Source organism: Tachypleus tridentatus, chromosome 7, assembly GCF_004210375.1.
Source record: "Tachypleus tridentatus isolate NWPU-2018 chromosome 7, ASM421037v1, whole genome shotgun sequence".
NCBI lineage: Eukaryota > Metazoa > Arthropoda > Merostomata > Xiphosura > Limulidae > Tachypleus > Tachypleus tridentatus.
Window position 1 is genome coordinate 23,991,695 of NC_134831.1, and position 21,063 is coordinate 24,012,757.

At 34.8% G+C, this 21,063-nt stretch overlaps 1 protein-coding gene across 3 annotated transcripts in view; it reads right to left on the reverse strand.

The window, feature by feature from the left end:
- Positions 1-21,063, reverse strand: part of LOC143255312 (endoplasmic reticulum aminopeptidase 2-like) — a 120,711-nt gene that overhangs the window by 48,458 nt on the left and 51,190 nt on the right. For all 3 annotated transcript variants that reach the window (XM_076510773.1, XM_076510774.1, XM_076510775.1), the window contains exons 6-8: positions 20,679-20,792; positions 18,778-18,912; positions 7,204-7,335 (exon numbers count right to left, since the gene is read on the reverse strand). In XM_076510773.1, coding sequence (XP_076366888.1) covers positions 7,204-7,335; positions 18,778-18,912; positions 20,679-20,792 — 381 coding nt within the window. The remainder of the gene's footprint in view (positions 1-7,203; positions 7,336-18,777; positions 18,913-20,678; positions 20,793-21,063) is intronic.

A 21,063-nucleotide genomic window follows, 5' to 3' on the forward strand; every position in this document is an offset into this window, starting at 1 on the left:
GACAGTCCACTGAAAATTATTGATATCTAATAAGAAAGTATGAGTGCACAACTGGTTAAGCCACCAGTGACCTTGTGAAAACATCCCATCTCTACATTGAGCATTAAACTTCAAAAAATAAATAATACGAGTTTGATGCAAAACATACTTTACCAGACAACACCTACCACAGAGCAAGATCCCTAGAAAGGAAAACACAAATAAAAGGAAGTAATAAAATTACCCCCTGTCAATGGGAAACTGACATGTGTAGAATAACCATGAGAGAGAGAGATAATTTCCCTCAGAAGAAGATACAGCCAAGCCATACAGATAATGAGCAAAAAGGGATTGGTAGTAGTCCACATTATAGCCTGGATAATCTCCTGCAATGGACAATGAAGGTGAAAAGCCAAAGTATGGTATTATGATGAGAAGAAACATTGGATACAGCACCCTTCCATGACTAAGTCCAAATACATCAGCCAAATGAGCTGAAGAACTTAACCAGTTAACATGACAAGGGATGGATCACAGGAAATGGAAGGGTTCAAGTTCTCAACTTTTATTACTTGGAACCCTTCCATAACACCATAAGGAGCAAACTGAACAAAGCAGCTGAACAAAATTGGAATGAGAGAACTAGCGAGATATGGAAGTTCTGAAAATGTCCAAATACCAATCATGGGCTCCAAAGGTCTAAGAAAGGAAGTACTGGCTGAGATACAGTATGACATAAGTTGTATGGCAGAGAAAGTAGGCAATATTAAAGGCAGAAATATCTGGTTAAAGATGCCTGCAAACAAGAATGAAAAGGAAAAGGTTTTGATGGAAAGCTGGTAGATGAAACATGAAGACATAGAATCAAAGGAAGAATGGGAAAGACATAAAGAACCACACAGATATCCCAACCAGGCAAATCAAAGGAAGAATGGGAAAGACATAAAGGACCACACAGATATCCCAACCAGACAAATCAAAGGAATATGGAGGGCACATGATAGAGAGAGAATCCTTGATTGACCAAGGACTGAATCTCCCAGGAGTCAATGTAAGAACCCTAACCATTTAAAGAGTAATCCATAAACAGATGTAAATCCAGATAAGATTGAGTAAGTATCACCCCCTACTGTGGTCTGACTTCTGTCTAACCACCACCATCAAACCCATGATACAAAGAGAAGTTACATTAATCAAGGAGTGTCCATCAAAGGAAATGTATATGAGCTAGACCCATGGGAAAGACAGGCTCCAAGGAAGTCCACATCCCCAATTAGATAAAACATCTTAAGGTCTAAGAAAATTGAGATGAAAACATTTGAACTACTTGCTCCAAACCTGAAGATGAAGAGGAAAAGGCTGGGTCTGACTGAAATTGGAAAGAAGAAACATCATCCTAAATTAACAGAATATTGAGAGGGGGTAAGAATGAGCTTCCTCATTGTGATCACAAATCCCACCCATGCTACATCCAGAGTAGAGGAATGTGGTCTCTGGACTGTGAATGAGAGGAAGCAAGCAGGAGCCAGTCATCCATAGAAAGAAAAGTGCAAAGACTCAATGAGTGAAAATGTTGGGCAATAGTTTGTACTCCCCTAACAAAACACTTAATGAACTGAGGTTAGTCTAAGTAGTAAGGTCCTAAACCGGAAAATACAACTTATAGCAATAAATACCAATCAACAAAATGAGCACTGTGGGGAAGAACTCCACAACTGTAGATTACAAGAAGAAAATGAAGTTTCTAGTATCACAAACTTAAGAAATGTAGCCAAAGCTAAATGTATTTCCAATAGGTACTTACCTCCCCCCTCACAAGATTAGCTATTCTCACTCAGTGCTGCCCCTTATATACAAACTTTTTCTTCACACATACCACAAGCCTTCCAAACCTCATATCTCATTTTCTAAACAAGAGATGCATGTGGCTCTCTCTAAATTCCTCTACCAAATTATCACTTCCAAGTTTGGCAGAAGATGTCAGAATCATAAAAATGTGAGGAGAAAGGATGATAAGGGTGAATGAAGGTCAGTATCTATTGGAAATACATTTTCAGTAGAGGAAAATTATAATTTCTGCTACAGTACTTACCCTCTTCTCACAAGATTAGCTAAAATCCCACATTGATAAGTAGGAGGGACAGTGTGAAAAAACAACATAAGTACCTCCCAAAAGCATCTGAAGGATATCCCCTGGAAATAAGAAGGAAAAATAAGAAGAGGGGAACCATGCCATTTCTGAGCCAGGTGTACTATTTTCTCAAGAATGGAATGCATAAGATATAAGTGATAAAATGATAGGACCACATCCACATGGGAGAGAATACAGCAGGTAAGTGATCCTAACCATGGAAATATGCTATAACTCTATCCCATAATAAAAAAGATGGGTAAACAAAGGATGTGTGCCTAGGTGTAATGTGGCTAGGGCACATTTGGCCATAGCCTGTTAGTCAATTACATCTAGTACTTTCTCGCAGAGTACCAACATCTGCATGAGAGCAGGATGAGGATCATACCATCTTCACCTCAAACCCAAAAACCAGGGTATTTAAAACCATTCCTATTCTCACATATGACAAGAGGATTAGCTCTGAGGTATGGATCTGGGAACCTGACATTGGGTATGGAAACAGACTAGGACAATCAAAATGGCAATAACATCCCTGTAAAAATGATGATGATGGATGGAAAGCTGAGGAAAGAACCAGAACAACCCCACACACTATATCAACTGAAGGAGTCAGCCACATACTGATATCTCATTTTATGGTATGGATTATCACAAATTGAAGGATATTATATCATCTGCACTTGCAGAACACCACTGACCTCCTATGTAACTGAACAGCTACTGTGTAGAATTCATACAGAAAGGTGCCTTCATGTTCAAACTACCACAGTTGCTTGGAAAGGATTAACATACATCACTTGAAAAAAGGAGGGTGATAATGCATTGAAGAGTCCAGAGGAACACCACCACCAGAGACAGTGCAATGGGTGACCATAAAACCTTATTTTGAAATGTAGACTATACAGAGTTATTCACTCTAGGCATGGCAAAAATGAGCAGCAATCCCCTTCTATTTTACTGTTGTAGACAAGGCATGGTAGAGACTGAAAAAGATATGTTTATGAAGTGAAATATCACTAGGTTATTCACTCTCAAGTGATCTTGTGGAACACTCCATATCCATGGGAAGCATATAAAGCCATGGAAGATAAAGCACATGTCAACATGGCTGTACAGTGCAGACTTAGAGATAAAGAATACTGGGTCAGGCTACACACACAACAAAGCAGAATCCATGTGATAAAAAGTAAATAAAAGTCCCTGAAAGAAAGAAAATGCAAAAAACAACTTACCAGTTAGTCACATCAAAGTCTGAATGATTGCCACAAGTGGTGCACAAAACTACAACAAAGAGGAAATGATGTTGACAGTGGGAAATGGAGGTACTGGTCAGACTGAAGAATCTATGAAAAGCAATGGAAAAATGAGGTGTCAGATCTGATGGGAGGACACATGGAGCAAAATCCAGGAGATAGAAGGTAGGAAAAAATAGGCCATATGAACCAATAACTGGGCCCAATTGATAAGGGTAGACATTGAAAGATCGTAAAGGAAGAAAGACTGCCAGGGTGTAAAGTGTGGGAAATGTGTAACCTATAAGCTAGCAGTATGGGCTATAAGAACAAACATCCCTGATCAGACACAAAAGCCTTTTCAAATCTAACTGAGGATAAAGATGAGAAATAGAACAAAGAGAATATGAGAGAAGGAGAAACAGCTATCCCAAGCTGCTCAAGTCTTCAGGAGAAAGGAACAATCTGGATGAAGGTAAAGATAGGTAAGGTAATAAAGAATATGTAAAATGTCAATGGCAAACCAATCTGACATTCAACATCCACAGGGTAAGAGAAGAAAGAAATATGTTGAAAGGAAAAGATGTAACATGGAACATGAGTGGTTCATATGGAAGTAAAAAAGGGAACATTGAACAACATTAATGTCACAATCCAGAAGTTTAGAATACCTGGGATGATGATGTATCTAGAGGAAATATAGTAAGAACAAGGGCAGAAGAAACCCCAAGGCATCCAAAAATGAAAAGTATAAGATAAAAGCTATACAAAATTCATAAAGCAATGTGACCAAACACCCACAGTTGAAGAGCTAGCTAAGAATTTCTGCCACATGAGCTATGGTATGCTTGTCAGTGGGAATCCCCATGGTAGTAGACCAACTGCAGAATGCCTTTCAAGTTGCTTTGGTGCACCTTCATGGAAAATGGATGGAACAAGCTTAAAAGGAAAATCTCGATATGTGAAACCAGCTTGTATAGCCAAGAACCAGTCAGGTATAAATATGCAGAATGTGAAGATTGGAATACAGGATATGTAAACAAGGTTGATGAAGAAAGGGAGGATAAGGGATGGGTTGGAAAAGAGCAGTCATTTAACCTTGGAAATGAGGCTGATCTGGCCATCAGGAAGTAATCAGAACTCAACAGGGTATGGAGTGGACAAAAGAAATCCCCCAATGAACAAATCAAATGAATGGGTTCATATAAAGATACTTACTTGTGTGACTGATCCATGATGAAGGAATCAACTGCCAGATCCCATAGCATGATATCATAGTGAGGAGAACCCCACAGAGGGCAAAGATCCCTGAAAATGAAGACTGACTCACAGCTTCCTGGTGACTGATTCATACTCCCCAATCCCTGAAGGAATGTATCCATGTCAAGACATAGATATGGATACAGGGAAAAAAGAGGCACATCTGTGAATGTGTGGGTTATGTCCAACCACCAATGCAGATTATCTCACACAGTAGGAAGAAGAGAATTAGGAGTAGAAAGATGATCCCAATCAAAGTTCCATTGTTTATGAAGCATCTGCTGAAGGGATCTCATATGAACATAACAGAGAGAGACCAGTGATGTCATGGAAAATCATATTCTCAAAAGTGGCAGAACCTCATGAACAGTAATAAATTGAGCCAAGAGGACATGGTGAACCAAAAGTTGTATAGGAGAAGACAGTGTTTTACTGAAAGTTGTGTCAAAAATTACCCCAAATGGACAAGATACTGAGTGAGTCTTAGGAAGGACTTCTCCAATTTGACTAGCCAGCCCATCCAAACTGCCACAGAAGTAGCTGCAAAGTATAAGTGGCTGATTCCTGTTCAGAATAAGCCAGAAGAAACTAGCTATCCATGAAATAATGAAATCAGTCTGTGTCCATGGAGATTATGTACAAAAAACTGATAATTCAAGGAACCACGTAAGGTGCCGAGGCACGTCTCAAGAGAAGGGCTTGAAATTATTGAACCACATTAAAATGCAAAACAATGAGATGATATTAGTTTATGTTGGTAAGAGTTGAAAACATCAAATTGTGTCATTCATAACTCTAGAGAAAACATCAATTTCAAAGTAAGAAAAGATTCTATAGTGAGCTTGGATAATGATAAAGTGGTTAAGGCAAGATAAACTGATTACTGACCACCAATCCCTGGCTTTCTAGGCCACAGTGAAAGGCAGGGATAAAAACTCCTGGAAGTATGGGGAACAGGTTCAATTGGGTGCTGTAAGAGCAAATCCTGAACTTCTTTTGACTGATGGTGGTTGGTCACAATCTCAAGGAAAAGGAAATGGGGAAAGGAGAAATCAGAGGTAAGAAAAGAAATGAGAATTGGAGACATATGAGGTTCTAAGGTGGAATATTGGTGGACCAATGCCACCCAAGACTCAATAATATCCAGGACTGTATCAAATATGTTATATGTCAGAAATGAGGTAATATGTAATCCTTAAGAGAAACTGAAGATAAACGGATCCAAGCCTATACAGCATAATGACATATAGGATCCTTACAAAACAAAAAAAACAACAATACTTATTTAATGTCTGACATGAAGACAAGATTTGGAGGAGAAAAGGACAAGGTTTTCTCCAGAAAACCCCCATATGATTTCTGTGGAGAGCCTTAAAAGAGAAGGTGTATGGAGGAAGGATACCAAGGATACCATAAGAGGTTGTTAAAGGTAAAAAAAAAAGTAAGCAAAGATATTGAGTATGTATAACATAGGCATACAATTCAGAAGCTGTCTCCAAATAGGCAACCAGTAACCAAACAACTGCTGATCTAAAAGTGGATAGACAGAACTATGGTAGTAAAGGGTGAAATAATCAGAAGTCCTTGGGGATGCAACATACTAATCCCCTAGTGCAACTGCAAGGCAAATGATCCACAAAAACCAGAATATCAGGAGAGGGAGGAAAAACTAAAATAGTTGGGAAGACTGTTTAAATAAGAAGGAAGAATAAGATGTATAATAGATGGATGATCACAATAAAATATCACAAACCTGAGCCATAAAATCTGTGAAGATCAAATTAAGTCTAGGAGACTACTCCACATGTTAGGAACAGGAATGATCAGCAAACTGTTAAGGTAAAAATATAACCACTTCATGAAAAAAACAGTCAAACATTCAGCAATAAACAAACAAAAGAGCACATATGAACTCGAATGCAGTCAAACAAGAAGTGTTGGTTTGGCAGAGAAGAGGAAGCCAAATGCATCACATGAACATATCATGCTCTTATTGGTTAAGAAGTGATGCACAATAAATGTAGGTATGTATCGTATTGAAAAAATAATTTAGAAGAAAAAGATCATTATCATTATTGCATGAAAATGTTTTATGTAGATGTACAAAATATACATTTTAAAAATACATTCATCAGAATTATTTTGAATAAGTAAACTGAAAGTTTAATTTCTTTTCTCTGCTCAAGTAACCTCAGTTTTCTCAAAATATGAAACTTAACATTTATTTTTATATGGTTATATAATGCATCTTCTTGTGAAGGCATCAACTGAGGATATAGCACACAACCATCATCAACAGGTTTAGCATCGTAATTCCAAATACCTTATAAGAGATGCCAATACCAGTTTAATGACACTAACAAAGTAATATGTACAACTTGTAGACAGCACAGCTATTAATGTCACATTGAAAATATAATTTTTGTTTAGTTTTAAAAATATGTTTGTAATTATTGTGAAAAAAAAAACAGTTAAAAGAAAAAAAATTGTACACATGTTCTTTACAAGTGATTAAAATTCAATACCAAGTTTGAAATTATACTTGTTTACCATGTTTACCACCTAGAACTGTTAATTCTGTCTACAAGATAAACTTACCTTAGTCAGAGAGTCCCAGAGATCCCTGGTTTCAGCATTTCTATATTTATATTTATTCAAGTAGAGTGTCAACCCCTCTTGTAAAGTATTTATTCCAAGAAAACTTTCAAGCATTTGAATGAGAGCTCCACCCTAATACAAAATTAATCATTGGCCAATGATATATTATGCAAACATATGATTAAAAAATAAACAGACAAACAAATCAGTCAAAGAGTACAACCTGCAAGAGAAACCTTCATATAATATTTTGCATCTAAGAAAAATGCATAGGTACAAAAATGAACTAAATTTACAGCTTAAAAATACAACTACAGAAAAATACAGTAATTTTACTTTTAAACATGTAAACAGAGCACAAAGCACAGAACTGCACTGAACATTTAAAAAAAAGTAAAAATCCTCATTACTGATAAATGTGCTATACAGAAAGCCCACAACAATAACTAAATAAAACATTCTGAATATTCACTGTATTAACACTTTCGATGCACGCACCACACTTCATACATTCTTCATTGCACATTTTGTTATTTATCATGTTATCCAATGTAATATTCAAGTAATTAAAGATAAAAAATTATAATGCAAAAACGATTGTGTTTATGAAAATAAATCCAATAAGATAATTATTATATGGGTTCTCAATAACATATTTATTGAAATATCACTCAAGAATGGTAAAAAATAGTTACATTTTGAAAATGACCAGCACTAAACTGTTTAAATTCATAGCCAAATTTCTTCTACTGAAATACTAAGTAAGGCAATTTCCAGTTTAAGGAAAAAATATAACGTGAAAGCCCCATGTATTTGGTGAAACATCTAATAATAATGGACCAATGTCAGAAACTCAACAAAAGTCACAACCACAGAAATAATCTTCAGTATTAGAAGCTCATCAGAGTTGAACGAAAAGAAGAATTCCTTATAACACAAATTAATGAAGAGCCTATGAGATAGCAAAATGTTATCAAAGAAGAAATTTCAGATAGCATATGACACTTGGTTACAAACCATAACACAAGAACAAGACAAAAGCAATCACATTACATACCCTCAAATTGCTGCTCATTCTGAGATTATATGCATCCATATTGAATAAGGTAAAATATCACCTTCATAAACACAGAAAACTCTTCCCAGACCCAGAATGATGAATGATCTGGATAATGTTTTGTAGTGCAGTGAAAAGTCTCAATCTAAATGAGTAATATGCCCTATCTCATCATAAAAAATGCCTCAAAGTGACCCAGAATACGGTTTCAGATCTACACCAAATTTGGGAAAGACTGTCCTTTTGTGACTTCCCATCTTGTGTAAAGTGTTTGAGTACATCATCTATTATATTTCAAGACACAATGCAGAAGCACAGACCCAATTACAATACTTTTTCATGTAGTCACCCAAAAGAATGCTGTCAGGTACATGAATTAAGTATTTCTTCACAGGCTTGGTCATATGGATCTATCTTATTTATGTAAATGAGAACTACACAATAATTTTCTCTATAATTCTGACTTTAGTACATGTGTGTCTTTACAAAATGTGGCAAACATTTAGTAAACATTATAAGTCTAGCGATAAGTGATCTCATAAACCTTTCAGTTGATAACTCTAATAATATTAATATGCAAACAGAAATTAAATATATATATGTATATAAAATATTTTCTAACCAGCATCTTGTTCCACAACTAACAATGAACATAACATAATGTTTAGGGACAACAAGGGAACTGTTCATCCATCCTACTTGTCCCATTCTCTAAGCCAAATTAAAACCATTCAAAAAATTTAAACCCAGTCCTTATCATTCATATATCTATCACGCTTATTTTTAAACTTACTGCTTCCACAATATCTGAAAGCAACCCATTCCAAAAATGAGCTACCCTATTTGAAAAATAAAATTGTCCTAGTTGAAGACAGATTCTACTTTGCCTTAATCTATATTTGTCTCCCCTAGTTCTCAAATTCTCAATGATTGTAAGTATGAAAAATGTTAATGGATCAAAATTATTAATTCCTTATACAAACTTAAACACGTTAATCAGATCCCTCTAACTCTTCTTCTTTCATAAGAAAACAATTTTAAGGATCTTAATCTTTTCTCATAGGACAACTTCTCCATCCCAGGTACAACTTTAGTAACCCTCCTCTAAACTATTTCAACAATTCAATGTCTTTCCTCAGGTAAGTAACCCAAGATGGAACACAATTCTTAAAATGTTGCCTAATCAGGGATCTACACAAAGAAATAATAACCTGTTTAGACTTGTATTCAATACTTCTATAGATACAACCTGAAATCCTGTTTTTCCTACCACTAGCAACAGCACACTGCTTAGATGGCTTAAGTGACTGATCAACTATTACACCAACATATTTTTCTTTCATGACACTCTTATATCCATCCAATTTATACAACTCAAATTATGATTACTCACATGCAATATATTGTACTTATCAATATTAAAACCCATCAGCCATTTACTTGCCCAACTCACTGAATACATCCGTTTGTAAAGCAGCAGCATCTTTTTCACAGCCAGCAATATCCAAGACCTTGTTTTCATTAGCATATTTAAGTAATTTATTGGCCATTCCTTCTTCTATGTCATTAATGTAAATCAAAAAGAGCAATAGTCTTAAAACTGAGCCCTAAGGTACACCACTTGCAACATTAAGCTAGTTTGACCAAATTCAATTTATAACAACCCTCTGCTTTCTTCCATCAAGCCACTCTTCTATCCAGTTAGTTAACTTATCCACCACACCAACAGATATGTTTCTTTATAAGTCTTTTATGTGGCTCTTTGTCAAATGCTTTCTGAAAATCCAGATACACCAAATCTCCACCTTTACCCTTATCTACATGTGTAGTAACATTTATAAACCATTTCAAAAGATTTGTAAGCCAAGATTTTCCTTTAGTGAAATCATGCTGACTATCCAATAAAATTCTATAATCACTGAGACAACTTCTATTACCTGCCATGACAACAGCCATAATATTAACTAACTTCCAACCTGTTGGTACTTTTCCACTATTCAAGTGACAAGTGGCTCAGATATCTAGTTACTGACCTGCTTTAAACCCCTTGGGAAAATATTATCTGTTCCAGGAGCCGTATTATTCTTTAAACTTCTCAATCTTATTTTAAAGAGCTTAATTTATGCAATTGACTTCTTCAGCTTTTTTTTTTTTTCATTTATCAGTTGTTCTAGATGTGGAATCCTGCTTAAATCTTTATTAGTAAAAATTGATGAAAAAGCAGAATTTGATAACCTGGCCATTTCACGATCATCAAATACAAGCTTTCCTTCATCTTCCCTAAAGGGTCCCTGTCCTCATCTTAAAATTTGGTTACCCCTAATGTACTAAAGAAAATCTTTAGTGTTAATTTTTATTTTTGTTTCCAGTAAATTGTTTTTTCATACATAGTTTTATATGTCACAATTTCCTGTTTCACCAACTTTCTTGATCTGCTATAATCTTCTAAATCTTCTATAATACCAGCCAATTTAAATTTCTTAAATTTGTGATGATTTTCATTAATTTTATCTCTCATACCCTTTATGAGCCAACCTGGTTTTTAACTTGCATATACACTTTTCTTTCTGTTAGGAATATATTTCTTTTGAATGGTGCAAAATTTTCCATATTTGCTCAGTATCTCCAAGTAACTCAGCAGTCCTATTCACAACAGATAATTCTTGTTACATCCCTTCAAAATTTGCTTTTGTGAAATTTAGAATCCAAACATCATTATTTCTGATTCCTAGATACAGCAAAACAACAAACCTAATACAGCAATGATCATCAATTTCCACACTCTCAACGTTTTCTATATTAGAGATTAACAATAAATATAAAATAGCATTATTTCTAGTAGGTTCCTTGACCATTTGACAAAGAAATCTATTTTGAACAATTTCCAGAAATATTTCTCCTTCATGGTTTGACTCTAGTATTTCCCAATCAATATGTCTGAAATTAAAATCACTCATGATTATGACTCCATTAACAGCTGAAATCTTAACCTCACTGTAAAGTTTCTAATTTCATCTATTTCATCTGATGGTCTGTAACAAATTCCTACTAAGAGCTTTTTCCCTTGATATCAACTAACAGAAATCTAAATGGATTCATAATCTCCTTGCTATCATCCTTAATATTCTCAACTTCAACAGGACATAACTCATACTTTACATACAGAGGCACTCCCCCCTCTTTACTATTTTATCCCTAGTAAACAGCCTTTAACCATGTATTTCAAAGAAATTTCTGTTGTTAAAATCAGCTACATTTAATCATATTTTAGTTATTCCTAGTACATCAAGATCTTTTATTTCTACCAGTGACACAAAGTCATCTATTTTATTTTTTACACTTCTAGCATTATAACAGTAACAATTAAGCCTATTCTTATAACTACTTTTATACTGACTTCCTAAGCTAACTTTCCTCTACATCTCAATTTTGTTTCTTTTAGTTTAAAGTTCCCTCCTCCAACTGAACTGATCCCAAAAACCCAACCAGCTAACATGCTTATCCTTACATACTAATTTCAGCCTAGTACTTTACCCTAGTGAATTACTCAAAATTTCATCTCTGCAATTAATTCTTGTCAGTATCCCTGACACAATTAATTTATGACCTTTATCCTTAAATGATTTTATCAACCCCTTATACTTATTAAATAGCTCCTCTGACTTACTCTTCCCTATATCATTAGCCCCTGTGTGTGCAACAAAACTGCATCATTGCCAGTCCCCTTCATTACAACTCTTGTTCTGTCAGTTATGTCTTCCACCTGTGTTCCAGGGTAGAATAATCTTTTTCTCACTGTTTACCCTACAAACTATTCTATCACAGGCTGTGTTAAAGAACCACCTATAAATATAACCTGTAAGATCATAATCTATATCCTTCTCTATTCCTTTTACTTTCCCTCCATCCAACAGTTTCTCATCTAAATAAGCCAAGAGCAGAAATCTTTTGCCCAAGAGAATAATGTCTTTACAATTAAGTTAACTAATTTTAATCCTAATACTACCTTTTCTAACATTCTAAGTATCTTTGTTAATCTTAGCTGATGCCTCCCTTGCATGTAAAAGCTTGAGCTCCTCTTCAAGTCCTGCTGTCATTTCCCACAGTTCATGTTTCTCTTTATGTATTTTCTCAAACTTAGTTAGGATAGCCTCCAACTTGTCCTCCAATCTGCAAACTCTACATATAAAATGAACATCCTCACTCCTAGATTCCTTAAAAATGCATAATAGTCCAGAGTTCTCAAATAAAACCCACTTCTTGCACCTATAGTTTGAGAGTAGGCATGTAAGTGAAGAAGAAATATGAGACCAACTTGTTTGTCCTGCTTGTCAAAAATTGTTATTTTGGTCATCTTGGCCCAAATGTGCAGCTCAAAATGGTCACCAAGACCCTGACCAAATAAATTCATGGTACTTCTCACATCAGGTTGTATCTCTATTTCAAGTTTGTGGTCGTGTATGAGAAACAGACCAAAAGAGAGAAAGAAAGAGTCATTCAAGCTTTTATATATAAATAAGGAAATCTCTTCTACTACTTCTACAACCTCTTACTGAAAGAAGTTCAAAATAAAAACTTGACAAATCTAAAGTTACCTTTAAATAACCTTTATGGGAATATATTGGAGACATTTGGAGTTAATACCAAAAAACACTTTGATTAAGTATGCTGCAACAATGCCTTAAATACTTTATGCAGGTATTATAGCAAAAAAACTGTTAACTGTTTGCTGAACTCAATCACTTCCACTGAGTGTGTTGTACTAAATATGAAGATTAACAAAAGTTTGATGTTCCACCTGTGATTTACCTTCCATTGTTCTTTGAAAGTAGCCTGAAATCTAATTTTTAACTCTTGTCCTAACACTTTTGCACAATAGATGGTACTGTAGCTCAAAACTTATAAAGTACATTTGTTACCTCTTAGTATTCCAATGCCATACTGCACCATTACCTATTAGTCTTTTTCTCAAAGAGAATTTACCCTAACAGGTGATAAATGTGTTTAATTAAATTGAAATCCTGAAAGAGAGCTAACAGTGTGTTTAACCTTAAAACTGTCTTATTTTATGATAGTCAAACCATTTGTGAATTGTTTAAGTTTTTGTATTATTTATTTTATTTTTTGTAAAGTGCAAATAGGAATTAAATATGTGTCTTTAGAATCTATATGAGACCTGAACCTGACATCAACCAATACACTTCAATTTATATTTCTCAGGAGCAGACTTACTGGTGTTAAAATATATTGCAAACAGATAGATAATCAAAGTCAAACCAGTTCACAATACATGAAATACAGTTGTTTTAGTGTAACACATGTTCTCATGGTGACTAATGATACCATTAGTACTAGACATTCTTTGTAATTCAATAAATTATCTGAAGATACAAGACAGTCAAATATTTCTTTGGTAAAAACACTGGAAATTCTGTATTAAGAGATTCATTTTCCACAGACCAGACTGCCCAATGAAGTGCAACTTTATATTATTTATCAACTGTAGCAATTCAAACAATAAAGAATGAGTAATGTGATAAGCCTCCCAAGGCTTGATTCAAAGTTGATATCATGGATGAAATGAAAATTCTAAAGTTCATTAGTGCAGGAAGAAATACATCAATTTAAAAAATGGATTACTAATACTTTTGTTTGAAGGCAACTTCATAAATCTGAAATATATGCTTGTCCAACAGGAGATTAACTTTCTCTTTCAAGAAGCCAGAATATCAATTACTACTTATTTGCACCCAAGCTTTTTCACAAACTTAAAGAGAGTTTGGTTGAATTATATATCAAAGTATAAAGATATGTGCTACTGGTCTATACAACAAGATGTAGCACGATGAAGCACAAATTACTCTAATTGTGTAACTAATAAGTTAACGTGAAAGAGGCAAAATATCAAAAGCTTAACATATTTGATTCTCCTTTCTCTGGCTCATCTCATTATCCTTTCATATGGATGTTATAACTCCAGGCAATTTAAATCATAGTAAGATTGGAGCACTGCATAAGGACAAAGAAAAGGCCAGGAAGTTTCTAATTTGTTACCAAATGATGAACTAGTGAACAAAAGTATGCTGTGTGAAAGACTGCACAACCTGTATGTTTGAAGCTTGAGCTACAGGGTAGCCATGTGATACTACGTCAGATCATGACTTTCTCCACAGAGAAGTATATACTCTTATATACAAGCACATCATTCAGATAGTGAGATCATATTTTTGAGACTGACTCAATCCCACTGTTTAACATTGGCTCTAAGTGGGGAGGAAGGCCAGAAGAGAAGGTAACTATTATTGGAAATACATTTCCAATTTACAAAATATGTTAACTTTCAATACATACATCCCTCTGCTCCCATTTATAGCCAATATCCTACACTGAGGAGGGGGTTAATGAGAGTATTATCCATGCAGAAAGTGTCTGCACAAATCATGGGTATGTTAATAGAAGATTGATGCCCCAGTGGATAAACCATACTACAACCATAACAGGTATGCTCTTCACCCTGAACATAAATACTGTATCATGTGTGAAACTGTACATGAGTGGTTATCAATATAGGCCAGACTCAATCAGACAGACAAGGTTCTACAAGTTGGAATTAAACAGTCTTGGTTCCTATATCTCAAGGTGATGGTGAGGACAATTATACCACAATGTTATATCTATCTATACACACACACACACACACACACACACATATATATATATATATATATACATACACTTATGAATGGATCCCAACTTGTAGCTATAGAGTGATACATTTTAAGCCACCAGAATATGACAAGAAAGTAAGCAGTATAGAAGTGAAGAACCATTCTCCACCACCTGAAGAATCCTGAGATGCAACACCCCAGACTCAAAATGACAGGAATATGAACATTCATCCTCACTCCCCAACTTTGTGTGCAAGATATATTCCACTTGCCCAAAGAGATATGGGGAGAGCATGGAACAACTGTGCTCAACCAAGGACACAGTATGGGACCACTCTACGTTCGAAATTATTAGAAAATAGTCGACTCTTTTTCCATAAACAAACTACAGAATCTATATTGATTAAACTGAAGAGCTATGCACAAGTATAAGTGATACATGGTATATGAGAACAAGATCACACACAGGTGTTGAGAAGGGGCATGTAATATAACTTTAGTATACTAGTTAGGTTACTGGAATGACCATTTGGGACAAAGGACCCACAACAATTTGAAGCATCTAAAGAGTAGTCAAAACTCAAAGAATATTTTATCACAAGTACCAAACAGTAGTTGATAAGGCCACCTTAAACAGGGTAATTGTAAAAAAAAGCAAAAACCCTTGTTAAAGAACCAGATCAAAAAACAAGTTATGGTTCACATTTCACCGATAGCTGACCACATGTTTGAAGACAGTTGTGAGAGAAAGCCTAGTATTCTGTTCTAAGGGAAACCAGTCATCTATAGAGTGGTGTATGCACAGTGCTATGGAATACAGGCAATGAGAAAAAAACTTGTACCATTCAGCAGAAGCCACATGAAGCTGATGCTGGTCCAATGACAAAGAATGTTATGTACTGTAATAGTTGATCCTTGTGCACAAAAAAAGCTGACATTGGTGGGGTGCCACCACTATGGCAATATGCAAATAGGAGCTGACAACAACAAAATTAGGCATCCACAATTTTCCTAAAAATTCCAACTCAGATTCAGGAATGAATAACTTGTGAAATCTTGGAGAGTGTAGGTATTAATATAGATAAGATCAATGATTGGGAAATATACATCCCAGTTGTAGTGAAATGGTTATCTGGTGAGATTAGTATTTGGAACAATGCAGTATAACTATGTGGAATATTACAAAAGTTGATATGAAAAACGTTCAATTTTAGGCTCTTAAAACTAACTTTAACTACACAATGGTTTCAAAATCAGCAGTTCTGTAGCCACTGAATCATCAAAAGCGAAACAATACTGAAAGCATCCATTACGAACAAGTCTTTCTTGTATAAAGACAAATTATTCAAGAAGACATATAAACATAACAGATAACATCCTAATACTTCACAATGAAGTTCTTGAAACCTATCATTACAAAGTTGAGTTGAGCATGAGGTAATAGTCTCAGTTGTTGTGGCGACTCTTCATGTCATAGTTGGTTGCCTTGTAGGAGGTAGACGAGTACCTTTATCAATGTTACTTGTGACTTTCTGGCCATATGCTGTTCTACTGATTCCACATCTCTTGCATTTCCTGCAAGTTTTTTCTGTTTCACCCTTTTCCCAATCTTGACATCATTCCTAGGCTGTTTTTCACAGTTCCCACTGGTACCAGATATTTATTTCACACAGGGCATCTGAGATCTGGTATTGACCAATTATTTCTGCACCTGTACACAAACTGCTGCCTTCTGAGGTGTTTTTCAGGCAATCTCCTACCTAGCCAACATCTTCCAACTCACAGTGGTGCTGAAATGTTCCAACAGAAAAGAGCAATGGTTTAATAGTGTTCTAAAATTCTACTGAGGTTTGAAAGATGTTCTAAGGTATCAATGGATGTGGCAGAAGTGCATCCAACAACCATTCTTAAACAGTGTATTGTATCTTTTCAACCTATTCCTCTAGCTATTTGACATTGATACTGATCATCAATAATGTATGATACATGATAAAACAGATAAAATAATAGCAGAAAATAAGTTTAATCACAAATTTACATGGTGAGCTATCTGTTGTTTCCCTCCACTGGTACTAAAATCCAAATTTTAGCAACAAAAACCTTAAGACTTACCACTGAGCTACTTAGGGTTAGAGTAAGTAGGTGATGTTCTTCAGCTTTATTTCCTGAAGTAAATTTCAGAGTAATGATGCCTTTGATAGCTCTGGTTTCATGGTGTTACTGTGGATGATGAAGATGAGTTGTTAGTCAAATGTCACCCTCATAGGTACTTCAGTTTTCTTTCTAGGGGGAAAACTGTAGCTACAAAGTATAGTAATGGTTTGCTTTCATCAACATAATTGTTGAGTATGCAGAATGCAACTGGGATGTTAACAAAAGTGATGGCCATTCTTGCATACATGAACAACTTATACACTCTACTAAGGGATGGTTGCATTTGCTTTCATTTTCTACTTTGCTAGAGCCACTGCTATGCACAAAGGTTTACACATGGCACCTGGTTGAAATATCATTGAAAGTTAGATGCATAGTGTACATATTGCAAAGAACTGACAAGAAGTGTGATGCTTGATACAAACTGATATTGATAGTGATCCAGACTAACTGTCAGCTCTCATGCTTCATGATAATCTCTTGCAGTTTGTACAGCTACAGTCCAACTTCCATTGATGGGTATTGTTGGAATTTTGTCATTAATAATAGGTTGCTGGACTCTCTATTTTATGCATGATGTTCTTCCAAGGGATTTTGCCAATGATGCTTTAAAAAAATTATTTAAAGGCACCATGAGATAAGAGTGATCCTTCATAGATTAAGGCAAGGATTTTATATTGGAATCAATCCATATTTTAGAGATGCTACCTATTTCCCAGCTATGTTGATATTCCATCATATGGTGGCTTCTGTAAGTTTCTTAAAGCTGGTGCAGTTTCTTACACAATATTCATCTAGATATAGAGTTTCATCTTTAGATGTTTCATGTCTCTGTGCATGTCAGCTAAGTTAAAGATGGATTGTATATCTACATGTAGAAGTAGCTTTTATAAGGACTGTTATAGCCTGAGACTTTCTTGCAAGTCACTATGCTCATATTGGTTAATATATCTGTACAAGAAAGTCTTGTCTTGGTCTTCATCTGTATGGAATAGTTTAATGTTATCATCACAAATGATAATATATTTTTGGTTCCTCTGCTCAACATAATCTTCTTGAAATGCCAAAATGAAGTGTTTATGAAATTGATTTTAATGCACAGTTCACATGATTTTAAGTTTCATACTTTGAAAGCTGATCATGAGTAGAGAGCCCAGGTATTTTCTGCTCTTACTGGGTTATGCCAAATCTGCTTGAATTCAGTCCAGGATCAACTATGTGCTTTTTTAGGATTTCTCAGTATGAAGTGTTATCTTGACTCCAGTGTTGGAGAGAATCTGGAGAGTATAAGTTCTGTCAAAAAACTTAGCATTCTTGTCAAGTTTCTATTTTGTCTGGTCCACTGCATCCTCCATTCTTCAAATATACTTCATACAAGATGTGATCAATACTGACATATCACTTATGCTAGATAGACTTGAATCTCAGGGTGGAGTTTGTAAAAATAAGGTTTATTATTACCTAAAAATATAAATAATTAATACTTGTATTTCAAAAAATGAAGAAAAAATTGTTAAAAAATACTTAGAAGTTAAGAAAGCTTAACTATAAAACTGTTATTTAAAAGGACAATACCATGTGCAAATTTCTGTTAATATTTAGTAAGATATATGGTTAAGTGAAGCAACACATGCAAATTTATTTTGGCAACCTGTAAATTATCCATCAAAAGTAAAAGTTTTTAAACTGACTCACCTTTTTATAGGATATGGCATCAAAATTAGCACTGATTTCAGCTGGATCCTTTACATCAGAAGTAATAGGATGAGAAGATTTTAAGCTGTCCATTTGAAGTGCACGTTGGGTGACAAAGAAAATAAACTGTTCTTTCTACAAGTCAAAACCAAGTAAGAAAAAGTTCAAGAAAAACTTTTTGAAACATGAAACATTAGGTAAACATGTAATTACATTGCATGGACTTTACACATTTTTCATAATCATAAATGTTCACAAGAATGCAAGAAGATTATACTGAACATAATTATTAATAACACTATAACCTCTACAATAAACACATACTGGTACCTGTTACTAGTAAAAATATCTAGTTTCACAAACCATTTCATTAGTTGTTGGATATAAGTATCAGGTCATCCCTTAAGTAATGTTTGATTTTAGGTACAGAAAAAGAAAAAGGATTTCAAATACTTTTAATGTTATTTAATCAATAATTTATGTTCCATTATTATTCATTTCTTCCTGCCAATGATTCACAAGCTTCTGAATGCCACTTCTATAAAACTCTTGGGGTTTGGAGGAAAAGAATGTAGAGAGGGTAGTTTTGACATCTTCATGTGTTCCACGCTCTTCTCCCTCAAGATAGTTCTGCAAACTCCAGAATAGATGACAATCAGATGGGGTAAGGTCTGGAGAATAAGAAGGATGTGGAAGTTTTTCCAAGTCTAGATTTTCAATCTTTGCAGATATGATTCTTGCTGTATGAGGGCGTGCAATATCCTGGTGTAACGCAACACCTTTACGTTTGATCAAAGCAGGCCTCTTTCCTTTCAATGCAATATTCAAGCACTCTTAACTGTTTACAGCAGAAGTCTGATGTAATCGTTACATTGAGTGGCAGCAACGCAAAGTGAATCACACCAACAATATCCCACCAAAGGATTAAAAAGACTTTTCTAGGGTGGAAGTCCATTTTGGGCTGTGCTTTAGCCAGTTTACCTGCACAGAGCCATTGTCTGTGGCACTTAACATTTTCACAAAATATCCATTTTTCAACTCCATAAATAACCTGTCCAAAAACAATGAGTTACCTCTACTATAGTGCAGAGAAGTGTAAATCTCCAGTCCTGCCCTAAGGTTGGCTTTTGCCAAATCATGGAGGGACCAATTTTACAAGTTTTGACACCCTTTCCAGCTGTTTTAGATGATGGTGAACTGTTGAATGGGTTTATGTAAGTTTCTGTGCTAGTTCTTCAACTGTTACAGCACAATCTTCATCAAGTGCAGCCAGCAGAGTGTCATCATTAAACTCGATAAGACGACCTGAACTTCAACATTTTCTTTCATAGAGAGACTCTGCACCATAAAACATCTTGAATATTTTGTGTAGTTTCTGATGCACTATTTCCTTTTTCTTAACTCGTAAATCATTATATACCTAATATGTTCCTCAGACACACACATCTTCATAAGAGTTTATTTGATTAATGATCTGAAAAAGTGGAATTGGGTTAGTTTCTTTTATTTGTATGAACATTTTTATACATGTCCTACTACATATTCTAGTCATTAAAGCCTTCTACAAAGAAATGATAATGCACTTTTTGTATTAAATTTTTGGACATTACTTATGGGATGACCTGATACAAACAAATAGTTCAGAACTGTATTCAAATTTATTTTTTTTATTTAATAATGGTACTTTTAACACTTCATTGTTCTTTAAAAATATCTTTGAAGAAAAAATGATTGATATACACCTAACATGGTATATCTTTAGGCACATAATCCGAATAAATATTGAGAAAAAAATTATTATTGTACATTATTTAATATATTTCAGTGTATCAGCCACTCAAAGCAGAGAGCAAATGCAAATGTATATGACAATAAAGTACAAGCATGAAACTGACACCCACCACTTGCCAATCAGGCTTCAGAAAGTCAGCTCCTATGAATTCAACATAAGTGGCAAAACCTTCATTAAGCCAGAGATCATTCCACCATTTCATTGTAACCAAGTTTCCAAACCACTAGAAAAATAAATTTGGTAGCGTTTAAAACCAAATAAACTTGTGACTTTTCAGAAGAGCAACTCAGAGCATCACTTGATCACAACAACATTCCTTTGATACAATGCAATAAAATAAGTATCAATGGCATACAAATGACAATCAAGACAGTAATTACACTTCAGAACTATATTTCATGTTACTGGACAGATTAAATAAAACATCTCAAACAAACCTTTTGCAAAGTATTCCCCAAAATAAAAAAATTCCTTATGTCTTGGTGAGGACACCT